This window comes from Battus philenor, unplaced genomic scaffold (assembly GCF_028537555.1).
Source record: "Battus philenor isolate CCGP_79_NKW_IND1 unplaced genomic scaffold, ilBatPhil1.0.hap1 SCAF_23, whole genome shotgun sequence".
NCBI classification, from domain to species: Eukaryota; Metazoa; Arthropoda; class Insecta; order Lepidoptera; family Papilionidae; genus Battus; species Battus philenor.
Genome location: NW_027181686.1, coordinates 9,873,459 through 9,891,722, shown reverse-complemented (window position 1 = coordinate 9,891,722; position 18,264 = coordinate 9,873,459). Strand labels below are relative to the sequence as shown.

The 18,264-nt window shown below is 32.6% G+C and overlaps 2 protein-coding genes across 5 annotated transcripts; one reads left to right on the top strand and one right to left on the bottom strand.

The window, feature by feature from the left end:
• Nucleotides 1–5,818: 5,818 nt before the first annotated feature.
• LOC137923950 (dynein light chain 2, cytoplasmic) lies at nucleotides 5,819–9,233 on the bottom strand. Of its 2 annotated transcripts, none has more exons than XM_068767210.1 (3): nucleotides 9,125–9,233; nucleotides 7,955–8,078; nucleotides 5,819–6,577 (listed from the first exon to the last, which is right to left on the bottom strand). In XM_068767210.1, the coding sequence occupies exons 2-3, from the start codon at nucleotides 8,060–8,062 to the stop codon at nucleotides 6,416–6,418; spliced, it is 270 nt and encodes an 89-aa protein (XP_068623311.1). In that variant the 5' UTR covers nucleotides 8,063–8,078; nucleotides 9,125–9,233; the 3' UTR covers nucleotides 5,819–6,415. The 2 variants fall into 2 exon arrangements, with proteins under 2 accessions (XP_068623311.1, XP_068623312.1); XM_068767211.1 differs by lacking the exon at nucleotides 9,125–9,233 and adding an exon at nucleotides 8,767–8,914.
• Nucleotides 9,234–9,644: 411 nt separating this feature from the next.
• SF2 (splicing factor 2) lies at nucleotides 9,645–18,263 on the top strand. Of its 3 annotated transcripts, XR_011107584.1 has the most exons (7): nucleotides 9,645–9,958; nucleotides 12,551–12,767; nucleotides 13,475–13,621; nucleotides 13,869–13,945; nucleotides 15,185–15,285; nucleotides 16,886–17,698; nucleotides 18,199–18,263. XR_011107584.1 is itself a non-coding variant. In XM_068767255.1 (6 exons), the coding sequence occupies exons 1-5, from the start codon at nucleotides 9,780–9,782 to the stop codon at nucleotides 15,279–15,281; spliced, it is 717 nt and encodes a 238-aa protein (XP_068623356.1). In that variant the 5' UTR covers nucleotides 9,645–9,779; the 3' UTR covers nucleotides 15,282–15,285; nucleotides 16,886–18,263. The 3 variants fall into 3 exon arrangements, 2 of the variants coding, with proteins under 2 accessions (XP_068623356.1, XP_068623357.1); XM_068767255.1 differs by having other exon boundaries at nucleotides 16,886–18,263; XM_068767256.1 differs by having other exon boundaries at nucleotides 16,107–18,263.
• Nucleotide 18,264: the final 1 nt, after the last annotated feature.

Below are 18,264 nucleotides of genomic sequence, written 5' to 3'. Positions count from 1 at the left end.
GCGGTGCACTTCATTGTACGACTACTGCTGCATAGCGGAAGTATCTAAATATTAGTCCCTTTCTTACAATGTAGTTATAAATTTCAAATACCCGATAACCATATTATTACGTAGTAAATGCAAATATACCGATATTACTTTAATTCAATAAAACCTTTACAGCAACTTGTAATTTAATTTACCATATTACACGAGTTTGTGATAATTTTGATAATATTGTCTTTAATGGTAAACCAAGTGAGAAATATTTGTACACATAACTCGTATGACATCATCCTCACTATTAAAATGATCTAGTTATGTGTATTCTGATACATGTACTTACAATAAGTGGGTTTATGAAAGGATATTTGGAATAAACAATAACTTTTTTGTAATTTAACTTATCATAAACTTAATTAAGTTTTATTGTGTATCAACATCGATAATCATCGTTTTTCTAACATAACAAGTTTTATTTTATTTATTATTTTCAAAACTAGTTTACTACTGTTTACACGTATCAGAGAAGTTACAACGTAGAAAAATATACATTTACATATGCGCAAAAATCTCTTATAAGTTATCTACACATCTTCAAAATACATATAATCTGTAATAGAATCCCGTAAATAATCATTAATATTAACTAAAATGGAAAAAATTATTTTATTAAATTATTTTAGGTTATTATTGCACCTATTCTGATTATGCATAAAATTATTATTATTAGTAAAATTATACCTCATATTTATAAATTAAAAACGTACATTAAAGGTAAATTGACGGAAAAGGCTTATTACTCAGTAAATGAATGTTTAAATTACAAGGATCCTGGGCAATTATGTTGCTTGATAACTTTGATTTCATTTAGGCGATATATGATAGCGTATATGTAATCTGTATATATGTATGATAGTAGATATATATATATATATATATATATATATATATATATATATATTATATATACATACATATATATCTACTATTTATTATACATATATATTTCTATTTTGATACTTTAGTAATTAATTTTAAATTATATACCATTGGCTAACTAATTTAATGTGCATTAACATTATTATCTGTATTTCGCAATAATCATAAATATTAGAATATTGCATTAGCGAGTAATATTCGTTGAAACATGATCTTTCACTCTAAGTTACATTGGAAAGTTCCAATGGCTCAACGAGCCATGAAGAGAGTTATGCACGGAATTTATTTACGAAATCGAATCAAAAATAAGGAGATTCGTAGGTGAACGAAAGTAATCGATATGACCTGACGAATTGGAAAGTCGAAGTGACTGACTGTGACGAAGCGTGAAGATTAAGCTGGAGATTTAAGCTGGAGGTTCTGAAGTGGAGGGATCGGCAAGCGCAGCGCAAAATATGCGCAAGTAAGGTTGACAGGCGACCTAGTTAAGGTCTTTGGAAGTAGCTGACTTCTGTTGCAAGTCTCTGGAAGAAGCCAATATCTACAAAAACCACTTGTAATGTATGAATCGGAGTATAAAGGTAAAATGCTTGTAACCAAGTATCTCGCTCCGTAGAACATAATTAAAACATGAAATATACGAATAAAAACCAACTTTGACCAAATCAACATATCATTGAAGTATTATACTATTGCTTTTTAATATCTTCTGATCTCTATAAGTTTCGATATAGTGCGCGGTATACATAAGATGGATATCAATTGTCATACTTGTCAGAAATTTTAAATGGTCGTGTCATTGATAAATTAATTATATATATAATAATAGGTAATGAGTTTTGTTTTGTAACATAATTAACATTGAGTATTTTCTTCATATTTTTTTAATTAGGTCGCGAATATATATAACCCTCTTATCGATTTTGAAGAATTTTTGTAATTTATATAATGATAAGGTAACTTCCGCTAAGTTTGTTTTGGCTATTGCATCGTGTTCTTAATACTGATATTGAAGGAGTCTAGGGTTTAGATAGGTGTACTGATCTAAGTTATTTTAAAGAAATAATCTACTATAACAACATTATAAGAAAATTAATATAAAAATTGGAGGCATATAAGTCACCCATTATATTTTCTAACGATATTTGTTTTCATAATGATTTTCGTAATTTTTCGGCACGTTTTGGATGACATATAGTATTTGTGAGGGATTACATCAAAACATTACACAATATAAGAGGTAACGAAAACTTTTTTCATGACGCTACCATATTTTTAATGTAACGTCCCCGGAGAGGTAATCGTTTCTGTATTTTAAAATATGACAATTAATCTTCAAAATACATTTCTCGTAATAAAGTACAAAAATTTTCCTTAAAATAGTTGTGTTATCTATGTCGTACAACACATTGACGAACATTCTTTCCTATTACCAGAACACTAAATAAACTTTTCATAATATTTATAGTGTAATAATATAAAATAATGACTCGCCATATATAATAAAATAACACAAATCTTTGAGATATATTTATATTTATACCTGGAACTGGTAATACAAACAAAACAATTACATGGTTATGAGTTAACAGCCCTGCCAAATATTTATAATAAATTTTTTGACTACACGCCCGGTCTGTATCCATAATAATAATGGAACTGAGAATCGTGCACTTGACATGCTATGCTCCAACCGAAACCGCTGTACCGTTCCTTAGGAAAAAGCAGCGAGGTGGAGGCCTAAGTAAAAGGAGCATGAGTGCTGCTGACGCGAGTGATGATGGTGGACTGAAAGAACGGAGCAACCGATACCCTCCCCCGCGCCGAGTGTATGCCTAAGACATGGTGCAGTGGTTTCTTGTGCCCAGTTAACTCCGTAGAACGCGTCAATACGACGTTAGAGCATGGCCACACAATTCGCTGAAATAAATAATCAAACAAACATTCCGACCCAACGGTTTTGTAGGAGCCCTCAAGAATAATTAAGAGGATAAGTGCCTTTAGCGCTATGCTTTTACAAGTCTTATAAAGCTGTACATGCCATGGCATCCATGATAAAATAAAGAAGCCGGATTGTAATCGATAAAAAATATCGTATACCATCAATATCATCGTTTTAGAAATAGGGCTTTCATTGCTGGATAAAGAATAAATTTCCAATTAGACCAGTTGCGGCCTGCATTCAGCCAGTCCCAGCGACCATCTGTTCTGCACGCTTTATGGCCTGGCATCTGCCACATTTCTTGCCAATCGCTTGGCTATGTATTGTATTGTTTCTGAAGATGTTAATGCTGTTAGCCCTAAGGCTTTTACAGCTTCATCGGTACTGAAAACACAGAGCTGGTGGGGCTGGAGCTGGTGGGGCGCCTACCAGTTGCACGGGGACGCTCGCACATTGTTAAAGCTCTTCGCGGTAGAGCTTTAATGGGGTGTGTTGCTGGAGTGTGCAACCCGCAATTAGGACGGCAGCGTGAACCACAGGCGAGCCGAAGAAGAATCCGGATCCAACCACGGTTCGCCCACGCTGTTCGCGGTTAGGGAGCGGGCGGACGCTCACTAAAACGGATGTTGTGGCCGCTTGGCTACATCAAGTACTTTAGTTCGTCTACGGATGTGTTCATTTTCCATTGTTCTTTAATCGACATTTCGGTGCCATAAATCATGCACTATAAAGCATTACATTATCACAAATCTTACAGGTAAGAAATAGACAAATAGTATTTTTGTAGATAACCGTTATTTATTATAAGGATATTTAATTAATAAATAAAGCGATGGATAGTTAAATATTTCTTCTGTTTTGTTTGCGTCAGGAGAATAAGTTTTATCAGTACAAAATCCATTGGAGCACCTCTATATAAATAAATATCCTATTTATGACGCTTCATAATTTAAACTTTTAAACGTCTACTTAAATCAAAAATATAATAAAAATACAATATAATGTTTGTGAAGTCACTTTACAAAATCTGAATGCAATCTATTTATTTGCTTAATTCTCTATAAGTTCCTGTAATACAAAAACGTGATCATGTTAACAGCGATAAGGTTAAATGTTATCATAGCAAATAACCTTTTCATTGCTATCAATCATTCTAAATATTATCCTTATTTCTAACATTCTGCGTGAAAATGAATATTAAGATACAAGTAAATAGTTTTTAAAATATTATTTCCAGTGCTTTTATTAACACTTCAATTAGAGTGTGTTTTACTTTTTTCATTAATAAAAGAAGTTTTCGTATGTTTTTCAGTCTACACTGTGCACGGACCGCTGTCAACGTCAGTGTGATATGAGTCACAATGACAGTAAAAAGAATGATTTTCCTTGTGAATACGTCCGTTGTTACAAGCGGAAGAGTAAAAATTTCTATAATTTTGTGAGAATAGTAATGTTAACATGTTAATAAAAAAGCAGATTAAATAAAGAAATTTTAAAATACAAAAATGATTGTATTCGACGTATAGATGTAAAAAAGCCGACTTAAAACGTTTAAAACCAAAAGTGGCGGTTTAAAACCCCAAATAAATCTTTTTAAACGGTTTAAAACTCGCCTACTAAAATATAAGAACAGTGTTTTTACACATCATTATCGCAATACTTGGTCAAGACCAAGTATTAGTTAGTAGTATTAGTTACCTATGCAGTTTATACCTATGTAGGTAGGTATATTACATATAAAGTACTACAATTATAATGAAACAATATTACATACAATAGATTAAAATATGTACCTAAATCATAGAGAAATTGTGGATAGGAGTTTTGACCTTTATTTCCAAGTAGTTAAGGTCTACTCAAAGGTCTCTTGACGTCTATCGGCGTGAGAAGTGCAAGTGTGTGAGTTTGGTTTTAAACCGAATGAAACTGATTGATAAATCTTTTCAAAATAACCAATATAGTTAACTAGGTAATGGTTTTTCAACTTAGCTAGGTAATGTCTACGTTTGGAATAGATAACGTGTTTATATTTAAGAAAAACATAGTCGTCAACACTAAACGTTTAAAACCGAAAAAAATGGGTTCTTTCGGTTTTAAACGGTTTTTTTCGTTTTAAACCGATTGGTTTAATTCGTTTTAAACCGGACTTACATCTATAATTCGACGTTTAATTTCCCTACTGTCCATACACATTACCTACATGAACAATTATCACTTACACGATTACGGATTGGTTGCCAAAAATTGAAATATAAGTTAAGATAAATGATTTGTGTTACATAGACACATTGTAAACATATCATCATTATATACCTACCATCTACCACCCCACCTCTATCGTCTTGTGGTCGCCACTTGAGAACCTTTTGGCCCCAACGGCATTAGGTTATCTAATCAACCGTCACTAGACCGCCCCGTCCACAGGCACTTTAGACCAGCGAGCAATTCTATGCGTAAGTTGATGACCTTGGTTCCTCTGCAGATCTCGTCATTTCTGATTCCATCGCTCAGTAAAGCGCTGAGCGATCAGCCATGACTCCCTGAATAACCTTGAGCCTTTTTTGATGCCATCATAAACTGTCTGACCCATTAATCATTACCAGCAACTCTCACTGGTCAAGGAACTTCATATTTAGACTGGCATTTTGGATAAGCTGTTTCCCATGTACACAAAACAGTACCAATCAGTTGCATTCAGCAAGTAGATCTTCCTGGACCTAATTGGACAGTTTGTCCCAGGTATACAACAAAATAGCCCTCCTTCAGTAAGACAGACATTGGCCATCGGCGTGAGTGGGATACATAACTAGGTAATAGGCAAGTGACTGGGCCAACAATCAGCCTTCAAGACAGGCAGTCCAACTGCACCAAAACCATGAAACAACAGGTCAGATCTCTAATACAAATTTGTTAATTTCAATAATGTGGTAAGGTTAGCAAATAAAACATTTAGAGTGGGTTTGTAAGAAAGTTTAATTTATTATAGAAGTATTGAAAATATCTCCAGTAAATGTTTAACAAAGAAAATAAACAAATTTAGATAAGTACTAACATATGACTTTATGCTATGCTAGGTATAAGTCTAGGAATAATTAACTAAAATTTTTATTAATACACTAAAGTGAAATGTGTTTTCCCAAGTCGATACAGAACCTTAAAATATAGCTAACACAGAACAAACATACATCAAGTGCGCCGGGTTACTAAGTGTCGGAGATTCCTTGCGTGGTGAATGTCCAGCATATAAACAAAGGGGTGAAGAGGCCGGTGAGCACTCACTCTTCCCAATCACGCACACAACCACACCCACCTCACACATTTACAAACATAACGCCTCTCAGAGTCAACACACCCCAAGAAGATTAAACAAGATAGGGCTAACAAGAATAGGTATAACTACCTACGGGTAGGAATGTAAAGTATCCGCTTCCTATCTAATTGCGGTGCATGGGATGAGTTGGCGAATTGTCCGAGAGGCGAACCTTCGAACCCGGTTATACTATATCCACTGCTAACAACGTAAAATTTAGAGCAAAGGTGCAGAACGGGAGCCTAGCCGCTCTTGAACAGAAGGATGGCCACCTGGCCAAGGTAGAAGTAGATGAAGTGGCGAGTCTCGTGCGTCACATACGAGCCGAAGTTGCGTCCCACTATGCAGTGCCAAGTTGGGTTGTACTTCTTGTCAAACTCCTTCTTGATGAAGGCAGCTATGTCCTGAAAGTATCATTCAACTATTATTTATAATCCATAAATAATTCATTTATTTTTGACGATACCACATTCTACATGGACTATCCTAACTTGCTGTAATTAAATATTGATTTCATCATATGGGTAGTTTAATTTTTCAATTGACATTGATATTGGATTTTAAAAGGCAAAAAGATTTAAAGGCCAAAGTTTTTGGTAAACTAATTTGTAATGCAAAAAGCAGTGTATAATAATAAAGGCCACATGAACTACTTATTACTTAATGACTTCTACATATTTTATTTCTCACGCAGGGGAAAGGGGGGTGATGTTTCCCTGTCATGAAATCAAATAATTTTACATTTACTTTTTTACAAATTATGCCAACAGGTCTTGTAAATGTAATTTAAAACATTATTTTTTTAATTTGAAAGAACCAAAATTACAACTTGCCATCTAATATTTAAAAAAAATATGGAAAAAAACCTAGTTTAACCACATTGTAACTAACCCAAAATTATAGATAACAATATCAGAAACATGGTAACAGCAATTAGCGGTTCACTTAATATCAGCAGAATAAATTAGTATTCATTGCCTCATGGCCGTATCATATTGCACCATAGAAAATCCTTTTCAGTTTTCATTTTGGTTAAAATTAGATTCAATAGTGTTACACCACTTTAATCCTATATGTTACTGTTAATACAAGCATTATACTGCAACTATATAAGTAGAAGCCTTGTCAGGTCAAACAAAGAATAAAAAACATTGCAAACTAATAATATAAAAACAGTTTTAAAGACTATGTTATATTGTATCTCCTTAGTCTGGAAACCCAGCTCTTTAAATTGTTATAAAATCGAAAAGCAAACAAGCATTTAACAGAAGCTGAAAGACCAAAATGCCAACATTGCATACAGAAAAGGAGACTATGGAAACAAGCAAAATTAATAGGTAATATGTCCCAATACTATGACTTCTTTGCACATATAAACTGTATTTAGTAGGCAATAGTTTTATATGATTATTTTATGTACCAATTTATTATGTTTATAATTGTGAATAATTTTAAAGACAGCAAATTTGATAGATTCTATATCTATACATGAAATTTTAAAATCTATGCAAAATGTTTGCTTTGATTAAAATTAGTAAAATAGTTTTGTCCCAATAGGCTTGTTTACATAAAACCAAGATACTTTTTAGGTTCGCATCAGTTTTCCGGTATTCATCAGAAGTAAGATGACTTATTGGCTAAGATCTACTAGATTTAGATTAATGATGGTAACTATGCCTCACTATGATAATGCTTTATAATACCAATCCTAGCTATAAATACTTCTTGTTTTCAATATCTAGCTATGGAAAGGCATATTACTTGTCTTAAGAAATACTAGCCTTTTCAATGTTGAACTTTTCAAGTGCCTGTGTGGCACAGTCTACAGCATCCTGCTGCATCTCCTCGCTCATATCAGCATTCTTGATCACCGCTTTCCGGTCACACATCTTGAAGGATTTATTGCTGCAACAAAACTAGGCCTAAGTAAAAACTTAACTAGCAAATTTATCACGTTTTTAAATTGTAGATATTAATAAGGAAAATGATGGAGACAGCTCATTAACAGAGACAAAGAACCAAGATTCTCAGCAGTGAGAGAAACAGAGAGCAAATACAAAGGCAATTTTTCCACTAGATACAAATACTGGTTGAACTTAAAATTGACATGTTTTTGGACTAGAAGCAAAAACGAAACAACCTGATGCTATGGCCATAAAACAAAAATTGACCCAAATTTTTGAGTAAAGAGGATTTGTTAAAGCAACTTTTTTTGATAAAGGTTTGTTTAAACATGATACATTGGGTATACAGACATACCACATTGAACTATAAAAATCGAGAAAATAAGGAATGTAGCAACAGCGCGCACTTGACAACAGAACAACGTAGAGATATCGACTGCTTTTACTGCATCAAAATCCGCACCTGCTGTTCACGGCATTTTATTAAATCCATCATAGATTTTCTTCACATGCGTATAACAGCGACATCGATTGTTTACGTTCAATAACAGCAATGCTATAAATAGAATACAGTAAAGGTCAGGCGCGAAAAATCTGGACTCCAGCGCGCCTTTTATGAAAAATGTGTTTGAAAAAGTAGGAGAAAGTTCAATCTGCAATTATTACATGAAATGAATAAAGCACATTACCTGGTACTAGCAAATGACTCTTGATGGTTCTTCTTCGCTATTCTAATTGTAGCTTTAGCAGCAATACCGGTCATTAAGACTTAAATTCAAAATAAAGATGTGGCCGCCCCAAAAGTAAAATGAGGATTTTGGAAAAAATCGCAGTTTCGTTATTACTTAGTTTATCTCCATAGAAACTTCGAAATTAAATCAATAAAAACATTTTGTTACCCCATGAAGCGAGACTATGATTTATGTTCACCCACTTTAAAACCATGATAAAATTTATAAAAACGTTATAAAATTAAATTATATTAACCTGATTCATAGCTTAGTATAAAATAATAAAATAGAGAATAATAAAAACTAAAATACTCACATTTATTTCGAGTAAAGAACAAATTCTCACGTAATGATTTAGATACCGGAGTTCTTATGCTACTTTCCAGAGGATTCTTTCACAGGCTTCTTTCAGTGCAGATTTCGTTAAATTGCGGCAGAGGGCGTTCGAAATTCAAAACGATTCGAAATACAAATCTCGATTATGGCGATAGATATAGGTGGCCAAGTAGGAAATTTTATTTTTTTTTTTATAAAAAAAGATCATGTCCTTGTTGAAAATTAATGCTCATTAAAATAGACCTTCACTTTACTTGTTTCACACAATACTTGTTTATTGGCTTGTTTTTACAAATATTTTACAATTCATTAGACATTTGGAAAAAAAAATGTCATTGTTACTTGGCTCTTATTTATTTTATAATATAATCTAATCTTAAGCTTTTTAATCTTCAGCTTTTTGTATAAATACATTTCATAAAATATTTAAAACCATAACCATAATTCAGTTCTACATATACTATGTTGCGAGTATCTGATCGTTAATGCAAACGCCGCCATTTTAACTTTGTCACAAACTTAGGCTACAGCAAAGCATCTAATCTTATTTAAAATAAAGTTATTAAAAAAATCTTTATAAGAAAGTTAATGAATTAGTAGATAAAAGTAAACTTGAGTCTTAGATATAATAAAACATGTCAGGAGGAAGCGGCAGTAATAGAAATGAGTGCAGAATATACGTCGGTAATTTGCCGCCGGACATCAGGACAAAGGACATCCAAGATCTATTTTATAAATTTGGCAAAGTTACATTTGTTGATTTGAAGAACAGAAAAGGTCCTCCGTTTGCCTTCGTAGAATTCGAAGACCCAAGGTAAGATAACGGTAATATTTTTTCTCGCCACGAATTTGTGACTATAAGTCCTCATTTTATTATCACATAGAGTTGACCCGGTTACATATCATGTTAAAATGATTTTTTTATCGTGCATAAACATACCAGTTTTTATACATTTCTTAGAAATATTTAATACATGATTTTTGTGTGATAATACAGTGTTGTACTTAAACACCTAATTATATTAAATGCATTTATATTATAGATAAAAAAATTTTCAAATAAGTATTAAAAAAACGTAATTCAAAAATTTACTTAAAGAAATCTTAACCTAAAACATTCATTCTGTTAACCTAAAACATTTATTCTGTTATAGGCCAGCTTATTTTACAGTGTTTATAATTTTGCTTTTTTAGATGTTTTTGCGGAATACTATTGATGTTAAATTAAAAAAATATGCAGAATGATTAGTTAAAGATTGAAATAGTGAATGTATAGCTAATTTTCTGTCAATTACAACCAATGTTTTCAGAAATAATAAGTAATGATATGATAAGAGTACAAAAAAAAGCATTTTATATATTAAAATTAGTAATTGTTCACTATCTGTACATCTTCAAACTTAGTACTGCAAGAAGTTATTGGCTAGTCACATTCTATAAAATGAGCTGTCTGATTACTCATTTTAAAGGTACAATCATCTTGTATATTATTATTGTTAATTAAGGGTTAAATAATTATGAAAAAATCAAAGGAATGGATCAGATTTGATTGTTTCATTGCTATAAATTGTGTTGTTTTATAAAGGAAATCTTAAGTTATTATATTATAAAATTATGGTTTAAATGATAATGTATAAATTTGTACAGGTGCAAGACTTCTTTTGCTAGAGACTGTGTTAGAATTTGCTTGATGTCTATTTTTTTGATATAAATAAATTGTTCATAACCAATCTTGCTTTGGATTATGAGAAGACCAAAGTAAAGTTAAATATTACAATAACCAGTATACTAAACACTACCCTCTTTTAGAGGAAAAAATAGTAAAATTCCATTACAATTTGTAAACATAATGTAATTTTTGGAATCTGCTTGTTGGACACAAGCAGATTCCAAGTTCTTCTTCTTGAGCCTTTCTTTTAGGCCAATAGACACCCACTGCAAGGTATAGGCCTCCCTCTAAAGATTGCCATGACCAGTCTTGCATTGTACATTAGCAACTTTCCATAACTTTAGCTTGGTTGGCAGTTCACCTAGTGAGGGACCTTCAAAGTTACATTACATATTGTAAATTTATTTTAAATATTTGGCAGATATGAAATTTAATATAAAATAATATTTTATTTTTTTAACCCTATTTTGTTATAAGAGTATTGTGATAATCTGTATGTGTCAATTTCCTTCTAAATCTTAGAACAATTTAACATAATTGAAGTATGTAATATATTACTAATTCAAAGTAATTCTGGTTGAAAATTTTTATTATACCTTTAAAATATTATCTTGTATTGAACATTTTATTCTGTAGAGGCTATAAAATAAATTGGCTTGTCATTAAATACATTTGATTATAAGACTTATCAACTATATTTTATGATTCAAAAAATTTAATAGGAATTGTTTGGCACAGTTTACTGAATATGATATATATTCAATTTCTTATCATCAAATTTTGACATGTTTAAAAGAATATGTTTGTACCAATAATAGGTATGATAACAAGATATGCAATCTAGATAGTGGTTCCATTGTCAATTATTAATTGGTAAAAGTATCTAAGAAAATTTGTTATAGTGTACCCAGAAATGGTAATTACTGCCTGTGGTATATGAGCATTAAGATAGGAAAGGGTGTTTGGCACACCAGTTATATGAGAACAAATGGCTTGATGTATAGTTTATCCCTTTTGTTATGCTGTTTCTTATCACATGTTTAAAGAATTGACCAGTTGTTGACCACATTATAGTTGTATTTAATTAAAGTTATTGAGAGTGTTTTAGTTTTTACTGTTTCACCTGATGTGAAATTAACTATTAAGAGAAAAAGCTAAATTATAACTTTACAATAAATTGTGGTGTGAGATTTTTTAGCTAAGCATACCTATTTACTCTTCGTTTTTCCAAATAATATTACCATAATCTTCAAGATACCAAAACAACAATTTAATGTATGTAGTAAATTTTATTTGGACCTATATGTAGCAAGGCAAGATTTGTCCATTGTTAGAGTATGTGGAATATGTACAATATTATTTTACACAGAGTTAATAAAATAGAAGTATTTCTGGTGTTGCAATTTATTTTATCTTTGTTGTCTCTGTGGACGGACACAGTCTAGAATGATTAAGAAAAGGAATAAACATTTAAATTACATTTTATATTCCTCTTCTTAAACTAGTAAAGATGATCTTGTGGAGTAACTGGCATATCCTGCAACCGGAATTTCGAAGGGTGTGTAATGCGTCTCCTGTAGAGTCTTCTGTTGCAGCATTAAGAAAATTACATTACAAAAAATAATTATATATTTATTCCTTTTTTTATTATGGTTTAATATTAAATACAGTACATAGAATGACTGTTGCAGTCAGCAAGTCATTTAAGATTATAACTAGCGCTGTTGCATTAAATAGGGATGCAGATGATGCTGTGCGTGCAAGAGATGGTTACGATTACGATGGATATCGTCTTCGAGTTGAGTTCCCACGAGGCGGGGGTGGTGGCGGTGCGCGAGGCGGGCGCGGTGGTGGTGATCGTTTCGGTGCCAGGCCAGCAGCAAGAGGACCACCTGCAAGGCGATCTGAATACAGAGTTCTTGTTACGGGCTTGCCACCATCAGGCTCTTGGCAGGTTAGTAGGCTTGTTCAAATATTTAACTTTAATTGGTTAGAGGAAATTATTTTCCTACCTTGTTATATCAATACACTATAGGCAATTTCAACTTTTGAGAGCCCTTGCGCCAGGCTACTCCACAGAGTCTCTGAGCTCTATGGACTCTCAATCTGGTAATAGTATATAGCAGCCCAAGAACTCTTGAGAGAGTTCTCCGTTCTTTGTACCTGCAGATTCTGTAAATGTCAATAAAGAGAAAAAAGACTAACTCTTCCAAAAATAGTGTCAATTTCCCATAATCAACAAGGTCCTTTTAAAAACCAATGTCAGAACCTAATTAATGTCTTGTTTGAAAGAACTTGTACCTAATTAACATTAAGAAAAAGATGATATTGTTTTTTTGCACAATAATTACAAGTTAACCTTCTAAGATAAAACATGAAAGTCATTGTCTTTGGAAGAACAAAAGAAGTGGATATTACATAAATTGTTTTTATCAAACCAATATTACATACATTGCAGCTTACTGCCAATTTTACAATTAAATTTTTGTATAGAAAAACTGTAATATGACCAAGTATTATATTGTAAACAGTTGATGCTAAACATTTGCCATGTCAATTATAGTTGCATTATTTCATAGTTATACATATTTGCAGAATCTTGCTTATATTGAAATGCCCATGTGTGATTATCACAGAATGTCATGTCTATGATGTTTTAAGGATCTTAAAGACCATATGAGGGAGGCTGGTGATGTTTGCTTCGCTGACACCTTCAAAGATGGCACCGGTGTTGTTGAGTTCCTTCGTCATGAGGACATGAAGTATGCTGTAAAGAAACTGGATGATTCCCGGTTTAGAAGCCATGAGGTGAGTGCTCCTTACATAATATTTATAGTGACAATTGTATTCTCAATAAATGGTATATAATTTTAAATTTGAATCTTTTTATGTTAAACAAGAAATAATTATGTATTGTCTATGCTATTATGTGCTAGTATGTCTAATTATGTATAAGCCTCCCACAAAGATCGCAACAACAACCAGTCTTAATATATTCTATCATATTTATGTGCTGTACATATTTAATTTATTTATTGAATATTCTCTGCTTTAGGGTGAAGTATCTTATATCAGAGTGAAGGAAGACTATGGCGGTGGAGGTGGGGATAGATACAGTGGTGACCGAGACAGGTAAATTACTATCTATACACAATATCACAAGACCTTCATTGGAAAACATGATTCAATAAAAAAAAAACATTAAAGTAATTAATGACCAAGGTGAGAGATGATGAGATAACATTAATCTTAGATAACTTATTCTTCAAGTAGAGGTGTGGGTATCTTAGGAATAGAAACCTATCCAAAAAAAACAAAAAAACTTTTTTTGTACTTTCGTAATTCCAAAGAGAAAACAGTTTTTAAAATCCAACAATATTGCTGAAGTTTTATTCTTTTAATCCCATTTTATATCTTATGAGAAAACATTGTAATGTTAGAACTAAAAATGTAAATCTAATTTTTTAGTTACTAGATAAATTACATCTGATTTTAATCAAGGTTACTCCTCTGATAATTTTAATGGGTCATACATATGTAAAAATGTTAGTTGTGCAATCCACCATGATTTAATTATTTTACTGCCTATTTATTTACATTTTTGTACACCATAGATAATAACTAAAATAGAAAAAAGAAACAATTTATGTAGGGGTACAATAGGCGTGTTTATTATATTAAGAAGTACTTACTATTTATTACCATTTCGGTACATATTTCTACTACCAAGCAGAGTATATACAATTCACAGTTTTGAATTTTAAAGGACCACATTTTAATGGGCATTTCACATATCATTGTTATCATCATTAATACAAATGGTCTCAAATAATTACAAATTTGCATAATTATTTATAAGGCTGAATGCATAAAAACCTGATACTGCACTAGTATAAGATTCATGTTATTAATGAGTGAAAAACCAAGGTAATATTCCGTCTTAACTACATGGCCTTCCTCATAGATTTCCAATAGGTCTGGTACCTACCAGGTAGCTTACATCTAGCCTTACGTCTAGCATCTTCCAACAACCTTAACGAGGTTGTCTCCCCATGTTTTGTGTGAACATCCCTCTGCCACTTTAACTTGCGAATCTACTGGGCTTAGACAGATCCATTTGTTTGTATATAGATATTATAATTCCTGATTATATCTTGTAGAGTAATCCTGGGTACAGCCATTCTCCATGGATTGTTTAGCAACTATGTCGGAGATCTATGCCCACTGCTGGACATAGGTCGGCAATGCGGCAATAAAAAACATCTCACCGCTGAATTTATGATAATGATTAAATTATGACATGTATTCTATCCTCTGGCTTACATCTCAATGGAGCCTGCAGTGTTTGCTAAATAGATATGGTTTTATCAGGTCGCGGTCGTACTCGCCTCGGCGACGCGGTTCGCCCACGTACTCGCCAGTGCGGCGCAGCTACAGTCGCAGCCGTAGCCGAGACCACAACTACTAAGCAGGTCAGTATCGCTCAATACCCACCACGCGCCACCTCACACCACGGCCACCTCGCACACTTGAACATCCACCACCATTGTTTATTAATTTGTAAACTTTATCTTGAATCAGTTGTATCAAGTTAAAAATTCCATTAACTAAAATAAAAAAAAACTACTATGAAATTGAACTCCCATAAAACATTCCAATTTAAAATGATTAAGAGTTCCAGACACATTCCAATTTAAGGACACACAACAAACTTTATTTTTTATGTCTTTCACAAACATTCTTTACACGGTAATGAGATTTTTTACTATATTTCATTGTGTTAATTTATATAAAATATTAATACTTACATACATGCTCTATAGACTAAGATAACTTAATCAATCAAACTTTCATATTTTTATGTAAATATAAAGGATAAAATGTACATAAAATGAGATGAAATAGGCTAAACTAGTGAAACATATAAAGCTGGCATAACCACATACTTTCTATTGGTATAGAAATTAAAACAATGTTCATTTATCATCATATAGTTCATATTCATAATAAGAAAATACTTGTATCAGTGAAGGATATATTTAAGTATGCATAAAAATAAATGCTACACTAGTTTAATATATAAATTTTACATAATTACTCCTCTGTCAAGTAAATGTTGACCAAATTTTATTGTTGTGTATACGTACAAGTTACATGCAAAGCTATTGTGTATTAACTGGATAGAATAATATTCATGCAATTATTACCATGAATTATTACAAGTGCGTCAAATAAAAAAAAAAACATAAGATGAATTGAATATGAACAAAAATAATCAATGTTTTTCTTTCAGCACAACATAAAAAATACAAGGAAACCTAACATGTTAAATCACCTAGATAATTTAAATTAACATACCTAATGTTAACATCTCCAAACAAATGCGGAGTGTAATATATATTATTAAATAACTCAAATTCACAATGGACACTTACCAGGATTGTCTTATTTTTATATAGTTGGAATTCTATTTAATGTCTTGGAATAATTGTTAAGCAATTTAAATTACATGTGCAGAAATGACACACTGTGCCAATGGATTCATGGATAGTAAGTTAAGATCTTCAACATCGTTAACTGGCATTTGGATGCTTATGCTTGTATTGAATCCCCTTGTACCCCTTTTTATTTTGATAAGTTTTAGCAACTATTAATAAATGTACAATGACTTATCATATAAAACATTTTAATAATATGATCAATTTTCTAGCAATGATTTTGAATTATTTGTCTTGATTTTTTAAAATAATTGTTATTAGACATCCAGGTAAAATTATTTATAAATTCATTGCTTACAATGCAGAAATAATAATAAATATATTTAATTAAATTCATACCACTATTGAACAAAAAATTAGATAAATATATATCATATGTAAATGTATGACTCGATCAGTTAAAACCTTAACCCTATTACTATATTCATACAATATTCATAAATAAGGCTATTGTATTTATATCTATATAGCATATTAATTGTTAGCTAACTTTAATTTTATTCAAGAAATTTATGTATGGAGCCAATAGGGGTCTATCTTACGGGTGTTGGATTGAAGATAATGTTTTTGACAGCGCTAAGGTGCGGCGTGCGGCGACTCAGCGGGCCCCGCGACCCCGTCGCCAGGAGACTGCGCCCACTTTGCGCTCTGCCATGTTTATAATAAGACCATCCGCTGTACCGTATTCCTTGTTTTGCAGGCGACAGTATCAAATGCACTCTGTCTCTTGTCAATGAACCACTCTACACAAACATACACTTAAGAGCGAATCTTGGTGCAAGATTTAGTTTTTTTTTATTACTCCTGACTCAAAAATTATATAACGAATTCGCACCTAAGACGTGTCTGTGTAACATGTAAGCTAAGTATAATATTACCCAGTGGATTGTTGATAAGAGTGCTAAATAACTTTGTCTGTTCACTTAATTACTACAAATTTTCAATTGAATTGTAATGACATACAATACCTATTTAGGAATTGAGTCGTTTACAAAACGAGCGGTGACCACGTACATAATGTATGTGTATATTGACATAGTGCTGTTTGATATAATTAAAAGTATTTTCTTTTGTTTCATCCACTGTGGATTGGGCTCGTTGGATGTGCTTGGCTGGAGGTGTGAGTCAGGATGCCGTAGGATAGGATCTCGCTCAGTGCTCGGATCAAATGGGATCACCGGGTAGGACGCGCGCACTCATCGCACAGGATCTCGGATTTTCGGATCGTACCAAAGGATCTCGGACGGAGGCGGTCTCAAGTTGTGGAGCCGTGGATTTCGCGGATTTGACTCTTCTATTTTAATGTGACCAATTAACTTTTTGGGATTGTGGCTCGGATACGAAGTCGACGCGCTCGGCGCTGGACCACCGGATCACGGATCTTTGGGTATGATTTTATAAATTTTTGCCAAATAACTTATGTTGAGTGCACGCTCGGTACCGAGTATTAATGTTTGTTTTGGATATCCTTAACTCACACTTTATTTGCTTCTCGATGTCTATGCGTATTCTCTAGACGTAGGTGCGCCACGGCCACGGCCATTTGAAGACGAGAGTTGTTTCTATTTAGCTTTGCTCATATAGTGTTAGCCCTAACAATCAATGTCATAAAATAATTAGCATGCTTATTGAGCTTACATACGAGCTGTCGTAAGTCGGGAGCAGGCGAGAGAGGGGAGTGCTCGAGACAGTGTGCCCGTTCATTCATTGACCTATAACTACATGTGTTTGATCGAACAAACTATATTTGTATGACAAGTGTGACGTGAAATCAATTGTACAATACAAAGATTGCAAATTGTAAAATATTGAATTGTAATAAATTCGGACTGATCGTGTCGGCTATTTGACTATATCATAGATTTTAATGTGTGAAATGTAATTTAGGTACTGGATCTGCATTCCAAAGACCAACACAGTTTGATGGACGCAATAAATTTCTCTTAAATTTAC